Source organism: Canis lupus, chromosome 29, assembly GCF_048164855.1.
Source record: "Canis lupus baileyi chromosome 29, mCanLup2.hap1, whole genome shotgun sequence".
NCBI classification, from domain to species: domain Eukaryota; kingdom Metazoa; phylum Chordata; class Mammalia; order Carnivora; family Canidae; genus Canis; species Canis lupus.
This window is the reverse complement of record NC_132866.1, coordinates 40,502,484-40,529,442: the sequence shown is the minus strand read 5'-3', so window position 1 is coordinate 40,529,442 and position 26,959 is coordinate 40,502,484. Positions and strand designations below refer to the sequence as shown.

Below are 26,959 nucleotides of genomic sequence, written 5' to 3'. Positions count from 1 at the left end.
CTAGATTAGTCTGGTGAACTGAGGTTAAGGTACTCTTTCTCCTGAAATGCCTTAGTTCTTCGGGATGGTTGCAGAACTTTAAGCTTGCCATACTCATGAATTAACACTTGGCAGATGTACAAGGATCTGTTTATTGCTGCATCTAGACTGCAAGATTGTTTAAAATTTTTTTTAATTTCAAAATAATAGATTCACAGGAAGTTGCTAAAATAATTCATAGAGTCCCATAGAGCCTTCTCTTAATTTTCCCCAGTGGTTGATACGATAACTATAGTAAGACAATTTCAAAACCGGGAAACTGACATTGATACAATATTTGTGCATATTTCTGTGTCATTTTATCATATGTGTGGATTCTATAACCACCACCACTATAACATGATCAGTTGTTTTTATCACCACAGAGATATGGCTTGTGCTACCATTTTACAGTCCTGCTTACCCTCTACTACAGTGTTAAAGCCTGGCAACCACTAATCTATTTTCCACTGCAATTGTTTTGTGCTTTAGAGAATGGAATCATAAAGTATGTGACCCATAAAGATTGGCCTTTTTTAAAACTCAGAATAACGCTATTGAGATCCACCCACACTGTTGCAAGTATCAATAGTATGTTCCATTTTATTGCTGAATAGTATTCCATGACCTGGATATACCAGAGTTTGTTTAACCATTTCCCTATTGAGAGAAATTGGTTGTTTCTAGTTTGGGGCCATTACAAAGAAAGAAGATTATTTATACTTAGTGTAATTATTGACATGTTAGAATATGTCATTTTATTATTTGTTTCTCTGTTTATTTTTTCCCTGTTGTTCATGTCTCTGTTTTCTTTTCTTTTCTTTTTGCTTACCTGTGCATTACTGACGAACTTGTTAAAATTCTTTGATTTATCCATAGTACTTTTGAGTATATTTATTTTTGTATAAATTTTAGTCACTTGAGGGATTGCATTATGTGTATGTAACTTACCATAGGCAACTGGCATAGAAATTTTACGTTTGAGTGTAAAGACCATAAGTCTTTTAAGTCTTAAAATCTTCTTTAAAACTTTAATTTTCTATAACTTATATTTGTCATTTTCTTGAGCATTACCTTTATCTACATAAAAATAAACCATATATTTCCCAAAGTCATTTTCACACATAGTCTAAAGCAAAGAGAGGCAAAGTGAATTTAAGAAGCAAGTCAGTATCTTGGCCAGCACCAGAGGGTCTGGCTTCCAGAATGTTCCCCTTACCACTCTCTTTCTTCTAAATGCCTAACCGAGGACTTTTCTTCTTCACAGTCGTTTATTCTTGTTGATTAGTCTTCAAGTTTTTGCCATAAGCTACTCTAGAGAGATGTTGAACGGATCCTGGGAATGGAGACACAAGAGACTGAGGCAATTACTCCAAATCATGGAGGCAAAACACAGCAAGGGTAGAGGTCACACAGGGGTCACCCAGGTCATGCCTGGCTTTCAGAGAGGGCAATGACTTGGTTAACCTAAATAGGGTTTTGGTTCTGTTTAAGGAAAGAGAAATCCCATGATTTTCCTATCAGGTGTTTTTGGGTTTAATACAGTTTTCAGGAAAAAAGTGACTATGTATTTTAAATCATCAAGGAATGTCAACATCAAGCCTTTTCCTTGTTGAAAAAAAAAAAAGAAAGAGAATGTGTAAGATGACACCTAACTTATCTCTACCTCCCCTCTTTGCTTCATCATACTGCCAGGGTTTCCTGGCTAGCAAGATGTCTAACATGGATATATCCTATGGCAAGTCAAAGCCCCTTGCCTGTTTATTTAGCAATCCTGGTGAAGGTAAACACTCTTACAACCCTTTCCTATGATATGACTGTGAGAATGAAAGCCTAATGAGGTACTCAAGATGACAAATAAATGTCATCTTGCACCCCAACCACTCAGTTGGCAGTGAATCCAGCATCAGTGCCTAGAGGATGTTGAGGACCAAGTGCAGTGGAGGAAGTATGGTGTGACAGAGCTGGAGAGGGAGTAGGGGGCAAATCCATGGCCCAGACCAAGATCATACTTAGGGGCATGGGGAGACAGTTCTCGATTCCTCTTCTCTGTTGATCCCTTTGAGTGTCTAAGAGAGGAACACTAATTCTAAAGAAAGGGTGTCTCCAGGAGCTAGGAATGGAAATGAGTGGTATCCAAATAGCTGGCCACCACTATCTGTTTGGATCATATTTCCTGTATGGATTCTATACTTCTTAGATGACAGATGAAGTAGCTAAAATAGCAGAATGGCTACCTTAGGGACATGTTCAAGGCCCAATGTACTAGTGGTGGCTCCTGAGTCTAAGGTATGACATTTCATCATGCACTTCACAGATGCGACTGCTTCATTAATCTTGGAGAAGGGCTTCTAATAAATCATTTCAGACATTAAATGAAGGGAAAAATATAAAGGATGATACTCAAAGCTGACCAGGATCAGTAAAACAGATTCTCTAATATGTTACTGGTAAATATATAAATGTATAATCTTGTTGTAAGCTACTTGACAGTATGTATGAAAACTTATTTATAAAAAACATGCTGTTTAGCATATTTGCAATAATGAAGCTACACCAAGAAAATAATGCAACATAGTTTTTAAAGTCTTCATTGTAGGGATGCCTGGGTGGCTCAGCGGTTGAGCATCTGCCTTTGGCTCAGGGTGTGATCCTGGAGTCCCGGGATCGAGTCCCACATCAGGCTCCATGCATGGAGCCTGCTTCTGCCTCTGCCTGTGTCTCTGCCTCTCTCTGTGTCTCTCATGAATAAACAAATAAAATCTTTTTAAAAAAGTCTTCATCGTGTAGGCTTTCCTCACAAAATTCTTTCTGTTAGTGAAAAACTGGCCAACAACTTGAATGCCCAACAGTAACTTACGTGCATTTGTTCAGCTGGCTCACAGATGTTTTAAATTATGGTTATTAAGACCATGTAACAACATGGATTTCAAAGCAGGATAAAAATGAGGTAAACGCTGTAATTTTAACTGCATTTAAAGAAACATAACTAGTAAGTAAATATGTCAATATTATAGCTGGCTCACACTGTAGAATTGTGGATATTTTAAGATGTTATATTTAAAACTATGTTGTGGTTTTGTTATTTTTATAATGGAAAATCTTGAATAAAGGGAATGGCTAAAAAGAGAATTTTGAATCTTCAGAGATGTTAGAGAAAGAATTGTCAAAACTAAGCCTTACAAAGAAAAGCAGTGAGGAGTGAAGAAATGAAGTATGCTGCCTTCTATGGTTTATCATGTGCAAAATAAACAATCTAGTCCCACTGAATTAACAGATCTCCGTGCTTTTCCACTGACCACTACAAAATTTGCCACCAACATAGGAGAGTCTTGATTAGGGAAAAAAAAGGGGCGGGGGTTCCTAAATATATCTTCCTTGATCCTTTGCTTTTAGGCAGTATGAAAGTATGAGTGAGTGTGAATGAATAGTACAAAGAAGATTGTCAGCTACTATAAGAATTGACTCCACAACTGTCATTTCTGCCAGAGATCTAGTGTGACTAGAGACACTGCCCAAAGTAGTATTTCAGCTTTGAGATGCACTGACCTTTAGTTCATACAGACAACTGACTTCTATTGAGTACTTGCTCTGTGTACTATCTGCTTTAGATGCACAACAACCCTTGTAGTTGGGGTTAATATTATTCCCACTTTACAGATGAGGGAACCAAAGCTAAGTAAGATGTCCAGGAAGATGACGAGAAAGAAGCAGAGCTGTCCTGGACCTAGATCTGTCCAGCTCCAGAATCTTTGGTTTTTCTCTATGCCAGGCTAGCCCTGCATACTACTTGGCCCTGATCTCCCAACTTTCTCAGGCAATGACTTTCTGCCCTGTCTTCTTTCAACTGGTCTGCACAGGACAAGGCAAGCTTTACCCCCAGACACAGTCCCTGCATCAGTACAGTGCCTTGTAAGATATTTATTTATTGACTGCACTAACCGATATTTGCACCCATTCTTTCCTTACTTCCCCAAGAGTCTGGAAAAGAATTGGACATAATAAGATGGGAATCCAATCTCATTCATTCACAGCCAGTCAAGAGCTTGTAGATTCAGTCTAGAAAGCTCCTATAACAAACTGTGCATGTGCAGGCAAGAGAAAAAGAGATAATACTGCTTTCAGTGCAAGATATTACCTGCCAACACTTAATGATAATATCTGCCCATCTCTGTGGCCCAGTTTTGTCACCTTTCCAAGACTGAATGTCCATCTGCCATCTTGTCAATCTATGCTCTGAAATTTCAGACCTCCAAAGCCCAGAATCAAAGCATTCCCATAGAATGAGCTCCACATTTGGGAGGTGCTGGTTGGTTCTGAAGTGATGACAGTGTGACTGAGAGTGTGCTGGCAGTATTGGCTGCCCTGGCCATGGGCTGTAGGCAGGAGAATTCTGGGAAGAAGTAGGATGAATGGCCCTTTTCCTTGTGCTTGCACGTGTGGATATGTGCATGCAGAGAAGAGAGAAGAGGCAAAGAACTAAAAACCCTTCAGACAACAAAATGACAAACCAAGGAGGTAGGGAAAGGTATTTTATGAGTTTGGCTGGAAGAGCTATTGCAGGAATAGGAGATCCCAGAATTCCCTGTAGATATAGCCCCCTGCCTTCTTCCCTTCCTCCCTTTTCCCTTCCTGCCTCAGGGTCAGGGTCCCAGGTCACCTCCAATCTTCCTGGGAATCCTTGGCCATGGAGTTGGGAGAGACCAGATTGGAAAAGATGGCCTTTCTTGGAGTTGCTGTGGCCATATTCTTGATTTTGTTCAGCTTGTCCCGGGCCTGTTGGCACTTTTTCAGGCAATTTGAACACAAATCCTTATCCTCTACCAGATATAAGTTGTCCAGCCTCTTGATGGTATCTAGAAATATATCTGACTCCTCTGTCTTGGGAAAAGGGTTTCGCTTTATGTTGAGCTTTTTGAGCTTGGGGAGTTTAGAGATGCTGTTGGGGATGCTGGTCAGCAGGTTGTCATGTAGCCCTACCTCATGAAGCTCCTTCAGAGCACCCAGAGTGGTGGGCACACTGTCCAGATGGTTCAAGCCTAGGTTCAGGGTACGGATATTCTTGAGCTGATTGAGCTCCACAGGCAACCCGTTGGTGGTCAGCCTATTGTTGCTTACATTGAGGTAGAGCAGGGTGGTCATCTGGCCGATGGATTCAGGAAGCTTGTCGATGTAGTTGCTGTGAAGGTCCAGCCACCGCAGGTTCTGGAACTTGGAGATTGATTCAGGGATCTTTCTGATCATATTCCGGCTAAGGTCGAGCTCATCCACATCAGTCAGTCTCAGGATACACTTGGGGAAGTTGGTAATTCCCATCTTGCTCAAGTCAAGGCGTTTTCTCCCATCAAAGGTGATTTTGACACAATTCTTGGCCACATTGAGGGTGATCTTCTTGCCCTTGGGGGCTTTCCCACCCTTGACCATGTTCTTTTAGTAAGGGTGTATGTTTGGAGTGGGTGTTCTGATTGGTTGGTGATCAGTTTGAGGGAAAATCACAAGAAACTGCTAGATATACTCTGACAAGAGAAAATATGTCTCATTAGGAGATGACATGAGGGCACTAGATTCCCCCCACACCCAAATTGTAATGTTTCACTTGCTAATAGTTAAAGGAGAGAAAGAGGACAGTGGACAGAAATTAGGGCTTCAGCAGAAGTAACCTAGTCAAAGATCTTCAGCCAATTCAGGGCTCTCTTCTGGGGTGCAGGGTTGCCTGAAGGATGCTCAGTGCCCCTCTGGCTGTTCCATTCCCTGAGATGAATCTTTTCATTGTCCTAGACTCAAACATACCCACCTCTGCCACCCAGTAGTGTGTGTGTGTGTGTGTGTGTGTGTGTGTGTGTGTGTATTCTTGGCTAGCTCCCTTACAAAATCTAATGTTTCTTTGCAGTTATGCTATGAGTCCCTAGGGTGGGACTACTGAGTTCTCAGAAGCAGCACAGCCTGGATATAAGGGAATAAGATGGTAGTTAAGAATGACTTACATATTCCATCTATCCTCACCTTCCTTCTAGACCCGGAGGTACTAGTCAGGCATTGGCTACTGTCACTGCAGTGCATCAGGGGCAGCACATGAGCATCTTTTGCTCAGCCCACAAGGGGAAGTGAGTGCCTAACACCTTGCTGATGAGTGTGGAGGAGTCAGGATTGAGCTGGGCAGAATTTGAGATAATGCTGTCTTTTCCTACTTCCCATCCCCTACGCTTCCTCTCCCACCATCCTTCATACTGAAAGTCAACTGTAGACACCTCTACACTGATTGGTATGGTATCAGTGAGGACTGCTGCCATATGTAGAAGTAGGACAGACAGAGTCATGGGTAGATTCCGGCCTCAGAGTACTCGGCTTAGAAGTCTAGCTCTGCATTAAATAATTTTCTTAAATTTTCAATGTCATGGTTTTCTCATTTATGAAAACAGCTGTTTTATAGGGCTCTCGGGGAGTGTAAATTAAGCTATAAAATGCTTACAACAGTGCTTGGCACATAGTAAAAGTTTTGATTAATGTTAACTATTAAATATTATTATCAGGAACTTTGCACATATTCCTTTTAATCTTCAACAATCTAGCAAAATCCATAGGATTATCTCCATTGTAAAGAGAAGAAGACTGAGGCTTGAGAGTGAGGAAGGTCTTCATCTAGGAAGAGGATGCAAACTGTCCAGCTCTATTCTAGAGGCTCTTTTCTAAAACTTGGTGCCTCTTGTTTGTTGATTTTCTATTTTGGACCAAGTTCCCACCCTGGACAAAAGTGTGCTCTCGGGAGACAGATGCTTACATTAGCTCCATTTCCCCACAGGGATGAGTGGAAGAGATGCCCTGCAGTTTCTATGCTTCATCATTCAGGCCCTTTATCAGGAACCAACTTTACAAAACACACGAAGCACCAGCAATTGGGCTATGAGTCTCTGTCATCACACGTTTTCCTCATATGCTTTCCTCAGTGTCAAAAGGAAGTAGGTAAAAATTATCTTTCATGTGCTTACTATCAATCCCGCTACTGCCACTCCTAGCTAAGGTCAGAGGGTCCTACCCTATGCAAGTTGTCTTGGATCAGAGCCTCCTGGGATGGAGATCTCCATAGTAAGCCAATGAAAGTATTCTCAGCTCTCAGCAACGCTAATGTTCTTTCAAGAAGGCCTGGAAAGCTGAACCTATTCCTAAGGAACAATGAGCTAACCATATTCAGGCATAATTAGCTGGTAACCAAAGACAGTCCTGTGTTCACCGCTATTAAAGTTTCTATATCATGTAGCTTTGAGGAACCAGAAAAGATAAAGCAGCTTAAAAATGAAAGCTGGGGTCTAGCCACAGCTAAGATGGAATAAGTGCACTCTTCCTTGTCTCATCTATTGAATGCAACTAAGGCCCCAGATAGAACTCCTGGAGTAGCTTTCCAAGGATAAGACGAAGGATAAGGTAAAAAGATATCTGAGGATAAGATGATAAAGAGTATCAGGCAGTTTGGAAAAGTAACTCAAAATGAGACCAATTTTGCAGTAAGTGGTGATGGAAAGATTTCTGAGAAAAGCCCCTTTGTGTCACCAAAATCAAGAAAAGGGGCCTCTTGGAATCAGAGAATGAGGTAGATCCTCTGTTTGTTTTTTCCTTTCTTCACCACCTCAGCCCCAGGCAATCCTATATCACTGGAGTCAGCCAGGCAAGCTGCTAAAACTCTGAGGGAGAAGAACCATTGTCTTCAACCAAACTTCAGTCCCAAGGACTTGAGGTTGCTTTTTTCTCTCTACCCTACTGCCACTTGGCCCTGGAGGCAGAAATAGTAGCAGAAAGTATACAGCAGGTTTAGAAAATAAAAATCCCTAGATTTCTAGCCAGAAAACCAGGGAGGGAGGCCACTCCTAGAGCCACAAAGGGTGATTGTAAAGAGGAAGGGGTTTAATTAAGCTGTATATGAGCTCCTGGACATGCCCTGAGATGTCTATGCATGGATAAAACCCTGAACAGGATCTTTAGTGCCTAATCCCAGACTCTGAACCCAAAAGCGTTGATCATTGAGCTGAGCAGTAGACTACTATATAGGTAGAAGTACTAATTTGAATCACATTGTAAATTCTTTGACAACTGAATGGATATTATAACCATAGTCTACAGAACCTACAGAAGATATGTCAGAACTTATAGCCTGTGATTGCTTCCTAAGATACATATATAAAATACATATATACCAATATCAATATTGATATTGGTCTACTCTAGAAGAAGGAGAGGAAAAAGTTGTGGAGCAGAAAAATATTTGAAGGAAAAATGCATAAAAACCTTTAACTGTTGGTGAAAGATGTAAAAATGACAGATGCAAGAAGCTCAGTGAATTCCAAAGAGGACAAATAAGCTAAAAAAGAAAATCCACACTCAGACACGTAATCAAACTGCTTAAAATTAAAAAGCAAAAAGAAAATTCACCTTTAAAACCTGCTAAAGAAGAATACACATTATCTTCAAGCGCCAGCGATATGGATGGATGCAGTCTTCTCACTGGAAACCATGGAAGCCAGAGGTACTGGAAAAAATATTTTTTCCAAGTGCTGAAAGTAAGAAACTGTCAAACAGACAGTGAATGAAGATATCCCAGATGAATGAAGGAAAAATGAAGACATTCTCAGAAAAATGAAAAATGAAAGTATTTGCCACTTGCTGAGCAAGTACAGGAAATGCTGAGGGAAGTTCTTCAGACGAAAGGGAGATGATATTAGAAAGAAATGTGGAGTTAGGAATAGAGGAAGAGCTAGGGAAATGGTAAACATCTGATAACATAATAGACTATTCTTCTGCTCTTAAGATCTTTAAAATATGTGTAGCAGTTGAAAGCAAAAATTATAACACTGTATGATGGGGTTACCAATGTATGTAGATGAAATACATAGCACAACTATAACATAATGGGGAGAGTTATTGGGACCTATATGGTAGCTAAGGTTTTTACACTGCTTTGGTAAAATATTAATTCTAAGTAGGCCATGGAAAGTTAAATCACTAAAACATGTGTAGACAGAGAAAAAAAGGAAATATATACATTAAAATGAAACTAAAAAAAAAAGAAAAAAAATCAAATAATCTAAACCAAAATCAAATAATCTAAATCAAATAATATAAATGAAAGTAAGTTAAACTAAAAGAGTGGAAAAGGCATACTATGCAAACACTGAAGGAAACCTGGAGTGGCTTTAACATCAGACAGCATATATTTCAGAGCATGAAAATTTACTTGAGATTAAGAAGAATACTACATAATGATAAAAGATACACTTCACCATGAAAAAATGTGACAAAAGTTAACATCCATGATGGCAAGCCAGTAATATAAAGGCTTTTCCTTAACCTGATTAAAGGCTTACACACACACACACACACACACACACACACACACACCATATTTGCTGACAGACTAAATATTTCCCGGTAAGTTTGGCAACAAAGCCAGAAGGTGAACTCTCAGTATGCCTATTCAACATCATCTTGGAAATTCTACCCAATGCAATAATGCAAGAAAAATGCATATAGGTAGGAAAGAATGAAATAAACCTTTCCCTACTTACAAATCACCTGCTTGTCCACCTGGAGAGTTCCACAAAATTTAAAAAACACTTTTGGAAGTAATGAGCTAGCAAGGTTGCAGGATGTAAGTTTAACACCTTAGCTAACACACACAGAGAAACCCTTCTATATTCCAGCAATAAACAAATGGAATTTGAAATTTGAAAAATAATAACACTCCAAAAAAAAATCTGTGTATCTCACATAAGTAATGAAAATGTACAGGATTTCTGTGATGAAAATTACAAAACACTGAGGAAATAAAGCAAAGAATATTTAAACAAATGGAGAAATACAGCATATTCATGAGTTGGAAGATTCAATATCATTAAGAGTCAGTTCTATTCACCACCTCACACCAGTGAGAGTGGTGAAAATTAACAAGACAGGAAACCACAAATGTTGGAGAGGATGTGGAGAAAGGGGAACCCTCTTACACTGTTGGTGGGAATGTGAACTGGTGCAGCCACTCTGTAAAAGTGTGTGGAGGTTCCTCAAAGAGTTAAAAATAGACCTGCCCTACGACCCAGCAATGGCACTGCTGGGGATTTACCCCAAAGATACAGATGCAATGAAACGCCGGGACACCTGCACCCCCATGTTTCTAGCAGCAATGTCCACAATAGCCAAACTGTGGAAGGAGCCTCGGTGTCCATCGAAAGATGAATGGATAAAGATGATGTGGTTTATGTCTACAATGGAATATTACTCAGCCATTAGAAACGACAAATACCCACTGTTGCTTCGACATGGATGAAACTGGAGGGTATTATGCTGAGTGAAGTAAGTCAATTGGAAAAGGACAAACATTATATGGTGTCATTCATTTGGGGAATATAAAAAATAGTGAAAGGGAATAAAGGGGAAAGGAGAGAAAATGAATGGGAAATATCAGTGAGGGTGACAGTACATGAGAGACTCCTAACTCTGGGAAACAAACAAGAGGTAGTGGAAAGGGAGGTTGGCAGGGGGATGGGGTGACTTGGTGATGGGCACTGAGGGGCACTTGATGGGATGTGTACTGGGTGTTATGCTATATGTTGGCAAATCGAACTCCAATTTAAAAATATAAAAAAAAAGAGTCCATTCTATTCAAATTGGTATAAAGATCAATGCAAATTCCAGCGGGATTATTTGTATACATGAATGAACAGATTTTAAAATTTATATTGAAAGGAAAAGAAACTAGAAATCCAAAAAATTCTGAAAAAGAAAAATAAAGTTGAGGGATTCACATTTCCAGTTTTAAAATTTACCATGTAATTGTAGCATGTGATGTTGATGAAGGAACACATGCATAGATCAGTGGAATAGAAAGCAGAGTCCATAAATAGAGCCACATAACTATAGCCAAATGGTTAAATGATTTTTGACAAAAGTTCAAACTAAATTCAATGGATAAATAATGAACTTTCCAACAAATGGTGTTGGAACAATTGGTTACCCACTTTTGTATGGGTAACCATACAAATAAGAAGAAGAATCTCAAGCTATTGAAATTAACTCAAATGGACTCAAAATGAATCACAGATATGAACATAAAGTCTAAAACATGAAACTTCTAAAAGAAAACACACAAGAAAATCTTCATAAGCTGAGTTTGGCAAAAGTACAATCCATATAAGAAAATAAAATATTGAAAATAAAATAAAATTTCCACTCTGTTAAAAAAAATCAGGAATAAAAAGACAAGCTACAGAATGGAAGAAAACATCTGCAAATATATGTCCAACTAAGGACTATTATCTAGAATCTATGAAGAACTCAAGGTCAGCAGTAAGAAGACAAATAACACAATAAAAATAAAATGCCCAAGAGATTTAACAAGACTTTTCACTATAGAAGCTATATGGTGGCAAATAAGCCCACAAAAAGTTGCTCAACATCATTAGTCACTAGAAAAATGGCAATTAAGATCACAAGCAGATATCACTACACAGTTATTAGAATGTCTGAAATTTAAAAAAAAACTTTATAAAAATCTACATAGTACAAAGATTTAGTAAGGATTCAGAGCAACCAGAGCACTCATTGGAATTCAAAGTGTTACCCTGAAAAACAGTTTGGCAATTTCTTATAAAATTAACTATAGACTTACCATAAGACCCAGCATTTCCCCAACTGGTAATTACCCCAGAAAAACAAAAATTTAGCTTCACACAAAAACTTATTCATGTGTGTGTAGCTGCTCTATTCATAACTGCCAAAACCAGAAGATAACAACCCAAAGACCTCTTTCAGTGGGTGGATGGATAAAGAAATTGTGGCATATCCTTATCAGGGAACACTGTTAAACATAAAGAGGACAAATCTACTGATACATGCAACAACTTGGATGAATCTCAAAAGCATTTTGCTGAATTAAAGAAGTCAATCTTAAAAGCCGATATAATGAATGATTCCATTTATATAGCATTCTGGAAAAGCCAAAATGATAGTACAGAAAACAGATGAGTGGTTGCCAGGGACTAGGGGCAGGAAAGGTTTGACTACAAGGGAGCAGCAGGAGGGAGTTTTCTGGGGTGCTGGAACTGCCTGTATCCTGACTGTGGTGCTTACGTGAAGCTGTGCCTCAGTTAGAGCCCAGAGAACAGAATACTAAGAAAGGGAAATTTTACCATAAGTAAATTTACAGTTTTTAAAAAATCTTAAAAATACTCGGGGCTCCACATCTATTTCTGTCCTTGTACTATGGCTGCTTGCTTGGCCCAGTTTAGAAGTTTGTGATTTTTTTATGCCCCAGTTAGCTTTGTCGTGCCCAGTAAAGGCCATCCAAATATGAACCATGTGGCATTTCCCACGGTACATGTGTGTATCACCTGTACCACTGCCAACTATGCACAAGGTGGTGTGTCAGAAAAACAGCCCTACTGCACTTGAGTTGAAATTTTCATTAAGAGAAAAGATGGGCCAAGAGCAAGGGATCCTGTGTTCTGATCTTAATGTTTATCAATGACTTTTCTGTATGAGAAGGTGGCCAGATTTAGCAAATAAAATGACAAATTCCTAGTTGACTGTGAGCTTCAGATAAACAACACATACTTTTTAGTATACATGTGCCCCAAACATTGCATACATCTGTATTTTATTTGGCAATTCTATCCCATGGACCTGAACAAATAGTAAAGTTTCCTTTGCTCATGATCCTAGTCCTTTGGGGCTAATTTAAGCCAAATCGATGTGCTTATTCCTGCATTCCTTCATTTGTTCGCTCACCAAGTAGGTATATTGAGAGCCTATTATGTGCTACACCGGTGAGCAATAAACAAGGCCAGTTCCCAAGCTCAAAGAGCTAAAATCTACATTGTTACTGATTCTCCTGAGCCCCCCAAAGTCTGAACTGTCTTTTGTATTTCTTAAAGATAAAGTTCAGCTCAAACACAATAAGCATGGGCTAGTGGGGCCCTGGATGAGAAGGATGCTTCCAGTAGACTGAAGAACCACCCAGGTGACCCCTGCTGAGTGTGCTCTCCAGAGTCCATCCAACCCCTGATAAGAAGCCCTCCAGCTTTGATGAATGTTGGGAAGGAAGCGGCATGGAGCTGCCAGAGTACTTCTCCATTAAGGAGCTTCTCTCCAGCACCCTTTGGCTCTGAGCCTGCTCATTAATTACCTGCAAGGCAAAGCAGGGGCTAGGATAATGCACTTCACCTCCTCCCAGCACATCTGGGTCCCCAGATAGCCCCAGGCCACATGAAGCATGATCCAGACCCCAGCCCCTTCATACTTCTCACCACCACCTTACCTGACTGGGGACCTTGCTCTTGGTTATGGTGAGAAAGATGTGTTGTACTGCTCAGGATCCATCATGACTCCCTAAGCCACTGAGTACCACTAACAGTGGACCAGTGCCAGAAGGCCCCAAAGACCAGGAATATCCCTTCTTTCATGCAACTCAGAATGGTCAGCATCCTGCCCAGTTCTGCCCACTGAGTAGGAGAATAAGTGTTGGCAAAAGAAATGTAAAACTCATGATCTTTTGATTTAACAAAAACTGGTAAGATGGTCTGATACTATCAATTCACAGAATCCTCAAACATCAGAGTGGGACCAACAACCACACAAAGGAAGCTGGAAATCAAAGAAAGAGATATATTGATAGATGATAGATAGATAGATAGATAGATAGATAGATAGACGGATAGATGGATGGATGGATAGACGATAGATTTCATATCATATGAATAGCTGAGAAGCCCTAATACAAGAAGTTTTTAAATGTACTGGGTCTTTTTGTCTTGAACAATTGGTTTTTATACTTTGGAGAAACTGGACCAGTTGGTTGACTTTAATTTCTAATTAATTTTTCTATTTAGTCATTGTGAATCAAACAGCATGGTAGGACACCCCATGGATATCTAAATTAAAAATGTAATGGCAACCTATATTTTAATGCCATCAAATATTTGCAGGCATTTTTTATTGTAAGATTGTTATCATCACTATGATAATACAGCTTATCTTGTGCCTCACACTCATGTGCCTTTAAGTAAGACTGACTTTGTATATATCTGATATCTTTAACATCTTGCTAATGTGATCTCACAATAATTATTTCACTCGTTTGACTAACGCACTGAGACATAGAATAGACCCATTATAGACCATTCACTAGACCTGTAAGAGGCCAGCCTCACCTCCGCTGTGACTACCTATGTGGCTTCAAATCATTCCCTGTGCCCTCTACCCCTACCTGAAACATGTTATACCTTCTCTAAGCAGCCATATGGCAGGTGGAGATGTGGGTGGTTCACTGTGGAGCCACCTGTGGAGTGCATCTATTTGGAACCTCTGGCCACACCTCTAAAATAGGCACTAATGTTTGACTTGGGCATAGTGTACACTGGGGGAAGGAATTACCATTTGTCCAGTGCCTACTCTGGGCCAGGAACTGTGTGCTCCTCTACTTGCTTTACAGTGTTAGCTGGTTTTTCGAGTATAGGCTCATGGTGAGGGGGGTAAGCATGAAGTGCTTTTATTTTTTCCATTACCACCCCCAGCTGTGTTATGGTGAGCTCCTCTTTCCTGGGGGCATAAGGACAGATTTCTAGGAAGGGAAGAGAGGATAGACTAGAGGCAGAAAGATGTGTGTGGAGCTTACGGCAACAACACCACCAGACCCTTGGCAGTTGATGGAGAGAAGATGTAGACAGCAGGAGTGGAGTCTTACAGGGATGCCATGATCATGGGGGGATTTCTGACATCAGCTTCAGAAGATCCACTCAACATCATTCACTCTGGTGACACGTACCGAAGTAACTATGGCAAACATGTGGCTGGGCCCTTCCTGTGTCTCCACAGCAATGAAGCAAAATGTCATTACTATTTTTAGGATAAGAAAACTGAGCACGAAGAAGTCAAGTGACTTTCCCAAGGTAACACAGACCACACAGCACAGCCAAAACAAACTTAGATATGCCTATACCAAAGCTTATGATCTTTGTTCTTCACTATGCTGCCTTTCTTTTCTCTCTCTGCTATTGTCTTTGCTCTAGCAGTATGAAATGCTTATCTTGGAAGATACATTGCTGACCCCATAACTCCAAAAAGAAGAAGGCATTCTGGAGTTCTAGCATTCCCAGGGTGAAAGACACCTGTAACAGAAATTAGAGCTGCTTTCCCCTCGTGTACCCAAAAAGGTGTGCTGCTGGCTTTGGTCATCTATGGGCTCTCTGATGTAGGAACGAAGCTGTGTCACAGAGTCACACACTCTGGGTGCCTAGATACCCACTTAGGCCCATTCTAATTTGGCACGGGTTAGACGGGAAGTGCAATGGCACTCACCCACAGGGGAATGGAGTGCACTCCTGGGCTGGAGCAGCTAGCCAATCTTTGGCCAAAGTTCCTGTCAGGTCAATAATGCTGATGTCCCACTGACCTTTTGGAGGGACCACATGTAACTTGGGTTCCCTGAAGAAACTGTTCCAGGTCATTGCCTGCTCACTGCATTGCCCAGGGGCCAATGTATAGGGTGTTCGTTCTCATAGATACATATATGGATGTGTACATCTGAATAAAGTGACTTCTAAAGGTATTTTAATAACACAAATGGAGTCATTTAACTGTAAGAACTTGGACATTGACAATGAGAGAGAGAGGGAGAGAGAGTGGGAGAGAGACAAACAGAGAGAAACAGTTTAAAAATTTATTTGACAGAGAGAGACAGAGACAGAGAGAGAGCCAGAGAGCTGGGGCAGAGAGGGGCAGAGGGAGAGAGAGAACATCTTATGCAGGTTCTGTGCTGACCATGGAACTAGATGCCATCTCATGATGCTGAGGTCACAATCTGAGCTGAAACCAAGAGTCAGATGCATAACTGATTGTACCACCCAGGTACCCTCAGAGAGAAACCATTTAAACAGGGTGTACATGTGCCACCACAAGGTCACTTGACAGGCATGTGCTCCTAAGCAGGCAGTGATGGAGACAGAAATCTACTGTCCCTCAGCCACACTAGTCCTCCAGGCTCCCCAGAGTATAAGTTTCTTGCCACATCGAATGTGTCAAGAATGTCAAGATACAGGTGTTTCATCAAGCGCGGCCCAGGAAGGTTAGCCCATGGCATTCCCAGGTACTCACCAGAGATTTGGGGCCCCCTTCTGCCCTGGGGTACTGGTTGTGTAGGGGCCCTGAGAGACTGTATGCAGACCACCAGAAGTTTGATTTTCACTGTGTGGGCTCACTGTAAAATCTAACGCCCGTAAGATGCACGTCCTATCTTCCCAGACGACAGGCCATCTCCGTGTGTCAATCATATGATGCTTTCTACCCCTCCCCCACCCCCCACATGTTCAACTCTTAGAGGCACATCATGCTTCTGCCTCACAAAGCCACCTCCCTCTGCCACTTCATTCAGTTCTCACTACTCTCCTTTGAGGTGGGAATATTCCTCCTACCCCAAGGGAAGGATGCTGTGGGGTGGAGTCGGGCATGAAGTAGTTCATTCAAGCTCATGCAGCTCACCACATTCCAGGACTTCTGGGTGGAGTGCTCCTTCCATGATAACAGAGCTGCAGCAAACAGAGTGTCTGTGTGGAAGCTATCAAGTTCACTTTGTGTGGCAGTTATCTAATCTGATCGGTGCAGCTCTAAGTGTCTTACTGGGCTATTATGCATGTATAGCTTTGTCTACCCTTAATATTATTTACTTCTCCATCCTGAGCATCACTGCAGCTCTGCACATGTGCTGCCTATGATGTCATTATACGTCAAACTGCCCCCTTCCCCTGGCAGATAATAAGAATTCAACTTTTATTTGGAGCAAAAGTTACTAGGGGTCACACAGCCCAATAACAAAAGATTATGATTTCTTATTGGTTTAATAGCATCTATTTTATAATTCTGAATGTACTCTGTTTTAATTGGATTTGTTAAAGGAGCAAAAGGGAATAGGTGCCTTATAATTAAAATAAAATATTAAGATTATTAGTTTAACAGACTAGAAACGCCTTGTTCATCAACTAGTGCATTCTCAACACACAAATCAACCTACACACGCAGGAAAGTGGAAGGACTGGTTAGTCCTGGCACCTGGAAACCTCAAGAGATGAGTGTTAATTCAATTACAACCAACATGGTTTAGATACTGCTACTGCCAGATAGATGTTATTGCATTTTCTCCCCACAGCCTTGGCCTCTCCTACAGATAACTAAAATGGACTCAGAAAAGTGATTCAGAAGGATGAAAATACAGGAGCTTTAGGTCCATGTGGGTTGCCGCCTGCCTCCCCCTTCACCATCTGGGGGACCCTGGACTGTCCCCTGAGCCTCACTGAGCTTTACCTCCCACTTCTGCAATTAAGACAATAAAAGTATCTGCCTCCTAAGGTGGGGTGAGAGAGAGTGATCCTTGGAGGCCCGTTTTGTGCCTTTGTGTGTTGGGGGAGAGAGGAAATAGTGGCATGATCAGGACAGTGTAACAGGTGTACAGAGGAGCTAGGACTCCAGGGTTCCAATTCAGTAGAAACCAGACTCAGTCTCCACAGCCCAGCATCCATACTATGGCCTTTCTGCCTCACCAGGTGCAGACTTTAAATTACTTTATCCTGGAGGACAAGGAGACATCACTCCTTGGGGCACAGAACCCCCAAGATTGCAGAGACAGGGGGCCATTCTCTACAAGTGCCCCACAGTGTATGCATGTCTTCTGTACCCCACCTGGTCCCAGGGAGAACTTGCAGAGGGGTGAACACAGCACAGACCTCCATGAACTGATACCCTGGTGTGGTGCCCCCATCTGCTGTACGAAAGCCCCCAGCTCAGAGGGGGCTGTAAATCTTCCCCTTGTGAAGCTATGAGATATTTTGAAGGAGAGCCCTGAAGATCAACCATAAGGGAACAGTTGAGCTTCCCACAGCCCTTTGGAATTAATTATTCATTAATTAATAATAGGTGCCTGAAAACTGCCATGGTCAGTTTTATACAGAAGCCAAGTGAAGAACGAGAGGGATAAAAGTAAAGAAATGTACGATGCCATGTGGCAATGAGAGCTAGGACGTGAAAGAGTCAGGACAAAAGAAACAGAGATGGTGCTGGGAGGGAAGTGGGGGCATATACTTCTGGAGAGGGTGACCAGGAAGGGCCTCCTTGAGAAAACAATATCTGGGCAGACACTGAAGGAAGCAAGGGTCCAGGGAGATAGGGAGGGGGGTTTTGGATAGAGGAAACATCAGATGGAAAGGCCCTGTGGCAGAGGGGAGGGGGGCATGCGCTGAGGAGAAGGGGGGAGCAAAATTGAAGGAAAGGAAGGAGAGAAGGAAGGGGCATGGAAGGGAGGAAGAGAAGAAAGGCAGGTAGGCAGGCCAGAGGCACAATTGAAAACAAAATCAGCAAAAAGGAACCAGAGCAGACATGACCTGACTTATTTTCCAAGTGATACCCTAGCTGCATGTCAAGCCAAAAGGAGAAAGCCAGTCCCCACACTTCCCCCGAGGTGATCACAGACAAGCCCATGCCCTCTCCTCTCTAATTTCTACCTGAGAAGGTAGGAAACCCAGCCCCCTGGCTGGCAGCAGCCATAGTGCTGTACTGGGCTGGTACCTCACAGTGGAGCGTGTTCCCCCCAGATGAGGTCTTGGGTCCACCAGGAAGCTGCCATATGCAGGACCCCTTACTGAGTGGGGGCACCAGGAGGCAGTGGAAGGAAGACCAGACATGGGAGGGAGTTGAATGGGCTGGTTTAGAACTGTCTGCCATGGGTTCCCTGGGGGCCATGGCCAAGCCACTTGCCTCTTCTCTGCCTACACTCGGTACCTTGATGATCTCATCTGGTCTCATTGCCTTAAATACACTAATGACTCCCCAACTTTTATCTCTTACCTAGAGCTCACCACCTGATCCCAGACTTACGTATCATTCTACCTCCTTAACATTTCTACTTGTACTATGTAAAGGCATCAAAACACATCAGGTCCCAAGCTGAGCTCCCCATCTACCAGCTGCACCCAAAGCCTTCTCCAGCCAGGCTGACAGCAACAGCATCTTGTGTGTCAGATAAATTGTGGCATCACACTCAACACTCCTTTTCCTCTTATGTTCCATGTTTGGTCCATCAGGAAATCCTGTCCCTTCTGTGCTCAAAGTCAATCCAGAATCCTACCATTGGCCACCACATGCCCTGGCAGAGTCACTGCCATTTGCCACTGGGCGTTTGGGGTGACCTCCTATCTTGTTTTATTCACCTGCTTGCCCCATGCAGTCTGTTCTCAACACAGCAGCCAGGGGAATTCTGTTACCGTGGCAAATGGTTACTCCTTGGCTCACAGGTCTCCAGTGACTTCTGTTTCACCCAAGTAAAGGCTGGAGACCTTCCGGTGGCCTCATGGCCTGAGCCACCACCTCTCTGAGGGGCTCCCCACCGCTCACCCCTACACTCACTCTACATCCACCACCCAGCCCTGCCATTCCTCTAACTTGCCCCACAAAGTTCTCTTTATGGCCTTTGCTCCAACTGTTTCATTCTTCTGGAAGGTTCTTCTCTCAGACATTTACTTGACTGACCTACTTGTTCATCTTCTTCAAGGTTTTGGGTAAATTTTACCTTCTCAATTCAGCCTGCCCTGGTCCTCCAATTAATGATGCAAAGTGAACCCTAACATACCCTGATCTTCCTTCCTCTGCTGTACTTTCTTCCATAACATTTATCACCCAAATATATTTTATAATAGACTTACTTGGTGTGCTTATTTTTATTGTCTGTCCCTTGATCTCCTCTCTGGCCAGGCTCTAAACTCCCAGTGCCTGGCAAGCAGGAGGCCCTCCGACAGTATTGGTTGAATGAATGAATTCAAGATGCTTAACAAGGGCATCCCAGTTTCCATGACCTCAGAAAGGGGTCAGCTTCATCCCAGATTCCACAGCTTGTAATAGCTGCTGTGGAATCTCTCTTGACCCATTGTTTTGAAAGGGCCTCTAGAACATTGTGGACTATTTTTCAAGGGAGAGGTCTTTGGGGAAAAGTCATCACTTTCACATCAAATATTTATTTGTCACCGAGTGTGTACCCAGCCCCAGTGGGACACCCTTGAGGAAAGGAAGACTTTCCAAATAGATGCATACAATGCTTTCCTCAGTTTCCTCAGTAAAGTAGGGCAATGTGAGAGTTGCATAGGAGAAAAAGGTTATGATGTGACAGGTGCTTAGTGAAGGGGAGCTTTGGTGATGGGATGGTGGCAACAGTGCCAGTGGTTGGTTGAGAACCCTGATTTGCCTGGCTGCTGTGGCAAATAGAGATACAGGGGCACCCAAGAAGCACCCCACCAACTGCAGATGTGCAAATTAAGCAGAAGGTGGAGAGCCCTGTTTTTGCCCCTATGCTTGGCCATGCTGACAGGGTGGTGGAGTGGTAGAAGAGGAGGGAGGCAGCCATTCTCATTCCCTCCAGAGATGTTCCCTCAGAGCCAGCAAGCCTTCCACTACACTGAAAACCCTGATCAATCACAGATGACTGTGATACACAAGCCACATGGCCTGTTATGTGTTGGTGACCCAAACTACGGTGCCTTGTAAGGGAAGATATTTATTTAAACAGTGGCTAACTTTTCTCCATCCAGAGGGGAAGGCTGCTAGAATGACTATGGTCTAATTTTTAAAATGATGCTAAAGTTCAAGGGTGCAAAAGGGTGGTTTGGAGGCTTGTTGCTTGTATGCAAGGCACCTGTCTTTGGAAAATGCTGTGATTTCTATCTAATCTTATTTTTTTGTAGAAATATTTCCTAAGTTCAGATTTCCCATTCCTCCTTGAGTCTTTATCAGGCCTACTTGAAGTTGTTTACTGAAGCATTTAGCCCCATCAGTAAGAGAGATGTCTTTACTGACTCTAGGCAGCCAGATATAACTTGCTGGAGATGATAGAAATGATGCCAATAAAGACAGCCGACAGCACTTTAGAATGGAGCAGCTTTTCGGCATTTTCCAGATGGGGATAGTGACCATGTATTAGACACTTTGTGTATTCCCTTCCTGTTGTGTATAAAAGTACTTAATAGAAAGCAGGCACTCGGGCAGCAGGGAACACAGGAGCTTTGAGGCAGAACTGGGCTCCACCCCACCTTTACTGCCAGCCTGGTTTTAATCATGAGCTCAGTTTGCTGATCAGCAAAATGGGCCAGGAGATTGTAACTTCTTATGAAGAGTAATTGCGGGGGTGACTGTGCATTGAGTGGCCAGTGTGTAGCGGGTGTTCAGTGAGTAGTAATCTGGCTCCCACAGTCAGTGCCTTTAAGACAATAGATAATGCTGGTAGATCTACTGAAGAGCACGTAGTAATCATTTCCCTCCAATGAGTAGCCCTAGGACACTCCCCACTGGTCATTAACACCAGATGTAAAATTTGTGGAACAATCTTTGTTGATTCCCAAGGACAAAAGTCTGCAACTTTTTAAACCCAAGTTATTAATGATGATATTAATAGTAAAAGAAAACATAGTAGCAATTAGAAGATATGAGTATACATTTGTCCACTGTTAGCTTCTAGAGCTTGCTACAGCCCAAGCTACTCACTTGCTTGTTCATTCATTCAGTCAGTCAGTCATTCAACAACTTGTACTTGAGTCATTCTATATAAGTCAGGGTCAGGTTGGATGATATACAGTGAGCAAGATAGACATTACTGTGTTTCTCACGAAGCTCCTATTTTAGGAGCAGCAAATCAATCAATAAAAACAAACAAAAAGACCCAAGATCATTGCAGTTGGTGCAAATGCTCTGCAAAAAAATCAGACCTAGTGTATGTCAAAGGGAATGTCAAGGATCAGGGAGAGAATATTGGGGTGAGGTGGTCTAATTTAGGCTGAGAAGGTTGGGATGTCATGACATTTGAGCTCACACTAGGATGAAGCTGCATGAGAGAATTTGAGGAAGAACACTTGTAGGGAAGGTGTACACCAGGTGCAAGTCCTACCAGTGAGGAGGAGCTGGTGGTGTTGAAGAGAAAGAAAATGGCATGGGAGCTGGAGCAGGGACTGGATGAAGAGGATAGAAGATGAAGAGGATGAGGAGCTGGGGAGAGCCTGCATGAGGTGGGACACGAAAAGTTTAGAGGCATCACTCAGGCTGCTGGGAAGTCTACAGAGGTAGGGAGGGAAGAATAGATGGAGACAGCCACTTGCAGACAGGAGAAGAAAATGATATATATCAAGGGGTTGAGGAGGAGAAGGATGGCTCATATTTACCATATGTGGTGGGAGCAGAATCTTCTGGGTTGCCTGTATAGGTCAAAGAGAAAACACAGGCTGAAGTTCTAGCAAGCCTGGTGTTTTCTATAGTCTCCTCTTTTGTGCTGAGCACAAATTTTACGTCCAAGTGCATTATGTGTGTTATCTCATTTGATCCATACACCCTACTTTAATGATAAAGCACTAAGCCTCAAGAGCATGTCCCCTGTCAAGGTCACACGCTGCTCAAGCAGAGCCAGTATCTGCTCACTTTTCTTGTCTGTGGGTTGAACTGCCATTTGGCTTTTCCATGAGAGTTTGATTTTATAAGGTCCTGTGATAAATGGGGCCCTCTGGGCTGACAAGGGAGCTCCTGACTCATTGTGTTTTCCAGACACTAGCCTAAACTGAGCTAGATTCTATAGACTTCTCATTCTAGACCAGCTCAAGCCCCATCCTTAATACTCATCCCTCACCACAGGGATAGCATGTGCATGTTATCAGACCCAGCTCAGGGGGCTGAGTTGAGATCTATGATGTGAGACTGGTAGGAACTGGAAGTTGGCAATGAATTGACTCTGCAGTGGATGGAAGGCTGGTGATGGATTATGCAGCAGGGTAACCCATGGTGCCTATTTAGAGGGGGACATGTTTTAGTTCACATTGTGTGCTAGTAATACTAGGGACCAGGAAACATTACTTGGTTTGACTTTCCCATTACTCAGATAATGGCTGGAGGCAGAGAGCATGAAGTCACCTTTATCTCTTCTCAGCAACAGTAGGAGACCCTAGGATCCCCAAGAAGAAATTGGAGCTACCAAGCACTAGACCCTAAAAATCAGTCTCCAGACAAGCGTGGGGCTCAGGTGTTCTGCAGAGTGGGCAGTGACTGTCTCAGTATTTCCCACTTCCCTCCAGGCTAAGGCTCAAGCCCAGAAGGCATGGGAGTCACCCTGGCTTGGAGACCAGTCACAGCTCTGTCTCTCCCTAACTGTGTGACTTTGTACACATTTCCTAACCTTTCTGACTCCCCATTTCATCCCACAGGAACTGGTGTTTAGTACTTGGTTCACGGAATATAACATCACATACGGTTCATAAATGAATTTAAAATCTACTATGTGCCAAACCCTTTGCAAAGCAATGATACTGCATAGTTTTTAACATGTTTGAATTCAGCTCCTGCTTTCAGACTGTGTGTATAGATTACTGACCTCCTACTATAGGCCAGACGTTTTACAGACATTATAAAGAATTCTTATAACCACTTGACGTATTCATTTTTATCTCCACTAGAAAAATATGTGACTAAGGCTCAGAGAGGACAAGAGAGAGGCCAGTAGCTTGTCCAAAGTCATAAAGACTGGAAGTAGGAGCACCTATCTTTTCCCATTATACCTGTCATGGAAATAGAGACATAAGGCATTGTTCTCGTGTGTTCCTTGCAGGGCCCAGCCCAGCCTAGGACTTAACTACTTGTTAATGGGCCCCAGCATTCAGGATAACTTGTGGTAAGGATTTGCCTCCAGACTTCTCAAAAGATGGATTGTGCCCCAAGCACCACCACAGTCAACAGTCATTAGGCTCTAGCCTCCTAAGTGAGGAGTACACACACTGCACTTTCTTTGAGCGGTCAGTCACTGGTGGGGTTAAGAAGCAGTTCAAACACTAGTCTCCCCTTGCTTATGGGACAGCAAAATGCTCCAGGCTCAGATTTTGGAAAGAGACCCAAGTGTGACCCTAAAGCCCCAGAGACTCATACACACAGTCCTTCCCAAGCTGGTCCTTAACCCCTTGGCTGGGTCCCCAGCTCGGGCCCCTGCTAGCTGCCCTTCCTGCCTGAGGCTCAAGGCCCAGCTTCCTCCTCTCCTAAATAATGAATTAGCTCCTGTCTGAGGTTTGTAAATAAAGCACACCAAGAGAACCAGCATTTCCAAAATTGCTTACACAAAGGAGGAGAGCAAAAAGCAGAATTTGTGAAGTGGTGGTTGTTTGGCAAAGTTTAAGTAAATTCGTAAATGCAGGGCCACTACCAGAGAAAAACTTACCCTGTTTCTGCCAGTTCTTCCTTCTCAACTGTGAAACTTTGTCACCAGGCAACAAGAGACTGGAGTTAATTAGCATAATCTTGATGCCAGCCTGCCAGGTGAGAGGACACAATAGCTGAAAAGGTCTCCAGCACACCCTAAACTCCCTGGCAGGCGCAGGTGCAGCTAGCTGCCCACGCGGAGGGACACCCAGGCCTGGGCTCCTCGGGCTTCTTGCAGGGGGCTCTCCTCCCGGCCTCCCTCAGCAGCACAGTGGAGCAATTTGCCACCGGGCCCAGCTGACTGTCCACGGCCACGCTGGGAGTGGGACATTGCTACTGGGAAAGAAAGGCCATGTTTGCCTCCTTTAAGGGACAAATACCTTACTTTTTATATAAAGCATTGAGCAAGTCCCACAAAATATCACTCAACTTCCTTGTTATTTGTCCAAATAGCTTTTTCAGTTCTTTGATTTCTAAGAAAGTGGTCTTTACCTGTTTATTTGAATTTAATTATTTCTGCAGTTTTCTCTTTGTGTCCTTTTTATGCTATTAGAATGACCATAATGCTTGTAAAAGCCTTACAGGTATATAGGCATTTTTTTCTTAATTAATATTATGTCAAATGCTGCTATATAATTTCTAAAATCTATCTTTTGATTGAATGTGCAATACTGAATCTGGTGGACTTTGCTTTCCTTGTTGTTCCCAAATTTAGTGCTATCATGAATAGGGCTGCAATGAATATGTTTGTACATTTGTAATCTTTTTGTTCAGTTTTTTTCTGTAAATTAAATTTCCAGAAATTGAGAAGATCAGCAGAAAGTTATATATGAAAACTATTATGCATAATAAACTAACATTGTAGAAAAATTTGAGAATGCATTCATAGAAATAAAGAAATAAATATACTCTAAATTGCACTACCCAAATGAAGTTGGGAAGTAAATAAAGTAATTAGCAAATAGATAATTTGAAATACAAAATAAATCTAAGCACTGAACATTTTGAAAAGTACAGAAAAGCAAAAGGAAATAGTTTAAATTAAGAAATAGAAATATTGTTAACCACAAAAACTTTAAATACATGGATACCACCGCTGTTTTGTTTAATGAAAAGCTAAAAGAAAACAGATTATTCAATTTAGACAAAAGATGGGTTTAAAATAATTATCAAATTCAGGTAAGTAGAATTTTTTAAAAGATTTGTTTATTTATTCATGAGAGACACACACAGAGAGAGGCAGACACATAGGCAGAGGAAGAAGCAGGCTTCCTGGAGGGAGCCCGATGCAGAACTCGATCCTAGGACCCAGGGATCATGACCTGAGTTAATTAATGGCAGACACTGAACCACTGAGCCACCCAGGTGCCCCGGATAAGTAGAAAATTAAAAATTGCCTGGAGTCCTACTACCCAGTGTATTTCTAATTAGACTCTTTGTAAAAGTACATCATTTCAATTAGAAAATAAATAATATGAAAATCATAAGCAAAAATAAAATCAATATTTTGAGGAAGAAAATACACAAGAAGATAAATACATTTTACATTGCAGGTGTGTAAAACCTCATGAGAATTAAAGCTGCTCAATTTCTGCATCTGGAGGTAACTTCATGTTACATATCCTTCCAGGCTTTTAATACCTCTACAGTTTCATATTTATCTCATGGATATGCAATAATAACTTGGCAACTTTGCTAATGCTTATTCTTTAGCTCCAGATGTGCACAAATTATGAATTTGTCAGGTAACTGCCTTCTAAGTTAGCCAGAACTAAGATTTCTGCTGTTGTTGCTTTTTGTTTACTTTTGTTTTCTTTTCCCTTCATCAGAGAAAAGAACTTGTCTTGCGAGTCAGGGCCCCGGGTCAAGGTTTAGTCTGGACAGGTGCTTTGCACACACTTTGAACACAGTGTCAGGTGTTCACGGGTCCCTGCTCTGTCCCAACTTGCAGTTGTTCCCGCAAGCTACGGTGAACTCCCCTGGGCTGCATGCCACTCCCTCACCCCACACATCCACATCCTCATCTATAAGTGGAAGTAATGCCTGCTTTATTGGATCTCTGTAGAAGTTAGACAATGGGTAAGAAGTCTGCAGTATTTAGTGGTTAGACAATTATTGGTATTATAATTATTATTAAGTCTATGAGTAGAGAAGAGGGGAGATTACAGGCTTCCAGTTACAGAATCGATAAGTCACAAGAATAAAAGGCACAGCATAGGGAGTGCAGTCAGTGATAGTGTACTAGCGTTGTATGGGGACAGACGGTAGCCACACACATGGTGAGCACAGTATACTATATTGAGATGTTGAATCACTATGTTATCAAACTAACGCAACGCTGTGTGTCAACTGTACTCAAATAAAAAAATAAAATTTTTAAAAAGAAAAAGAAATCCATGTAGGAGTATACACATAAATTCTCAAATTAAATGAAAAAAGACATACAACAAACATAAATAAACAAATAAAAAGTCAAAAACTATGACTTACCTTTGGTTAGGTGTCTCAGCACTGCTGGTAATGGCGTCTTTTGCTGATAGTAAGGAAATGATGGATCTTCCTTGGAGCTCATAGCCGATGAAATGAGAAATGGGATGGTGACATGCCTCTATCTTCCATTCTACCTGGTGGCCATGTCACAAAGGACCACTGGTAAAATTCTAGAACCCTTTCTAGAATGGAAAATGACACAGGCTGTATCTCATTT

The 26,959-nt window shown here is 42.0% G+C and overlaps 2 protein-coding genes across 13 annotated transcripts in view; one reads left to right on the top strand and one right to left on the bottom strand.

The window, feature by feature from the left end:
• WDFY4 (WDFY family member 4) overlaps positions 1–26,959 on the top strand; it is a 285,777-nt gene that overhangs the window by 213,876 nt on the left and 44,942 nt on the right. The window contains exon 48 of one of the 9 annotated variants that reach the window (XR_012020971.1): positions 6,818–6,978. The exons of 7 other annotated variants lie outside the window; for them this stretch is intronic. Coding sequence is in view for 1 of the 2 variants with exons in the window: in XM_072806365.1 (XP_072662466.1) it covers positions 6,818–6,974 (157 nt within the window). In the remaining variant the exon portion in view is untranslated. The remainder of the gene's footprint in view (positions 1–6,817; positions 6,979–26,959) is intronic. One more of the 9 variants, XM_072806365.1, reaches the window with a different exon arrangement.
• Positions 4,538–26,884, bottom strand: LRRC18 (leucine rich repeat containing 18). 4 transcript variants are annotated; one of them, XM_072806368.1, is made up of 4 exons: positions 26,743–26,884; positions 24,272–24,362; positions 22,242–22,274; positions 4,538–5,534 (listed from the first exon to the last, which is right to left on the bottom strand). In XM_072806368.1, exon 4 carries the CDS (start codon positions 5,440–5,442, stop codon positions 4,675–4,677), a length of 768 nt encoding a protein of 255 aa, XP_072662469.1. In that variant the 5' UTR covers positions 5,443–5,534; positions 22,242–22,274; positions 24,272–24,362; positions 26,743–26,884; the 3' UTR covers positions 4,538–4,674. The 4 variants fall into 4 exon arrangements, with proteins under 4 accessions (XP_072662469.1, XP_072662468.1, XP_072662471.1 ...); XM_072806367.1 differs by lacking the exon at positions 22,242–22,274; XM_072806370.1 differs by lacking the exon at positions 24,272–24,362 and having other exon boundaries at positions 26,743–26,880.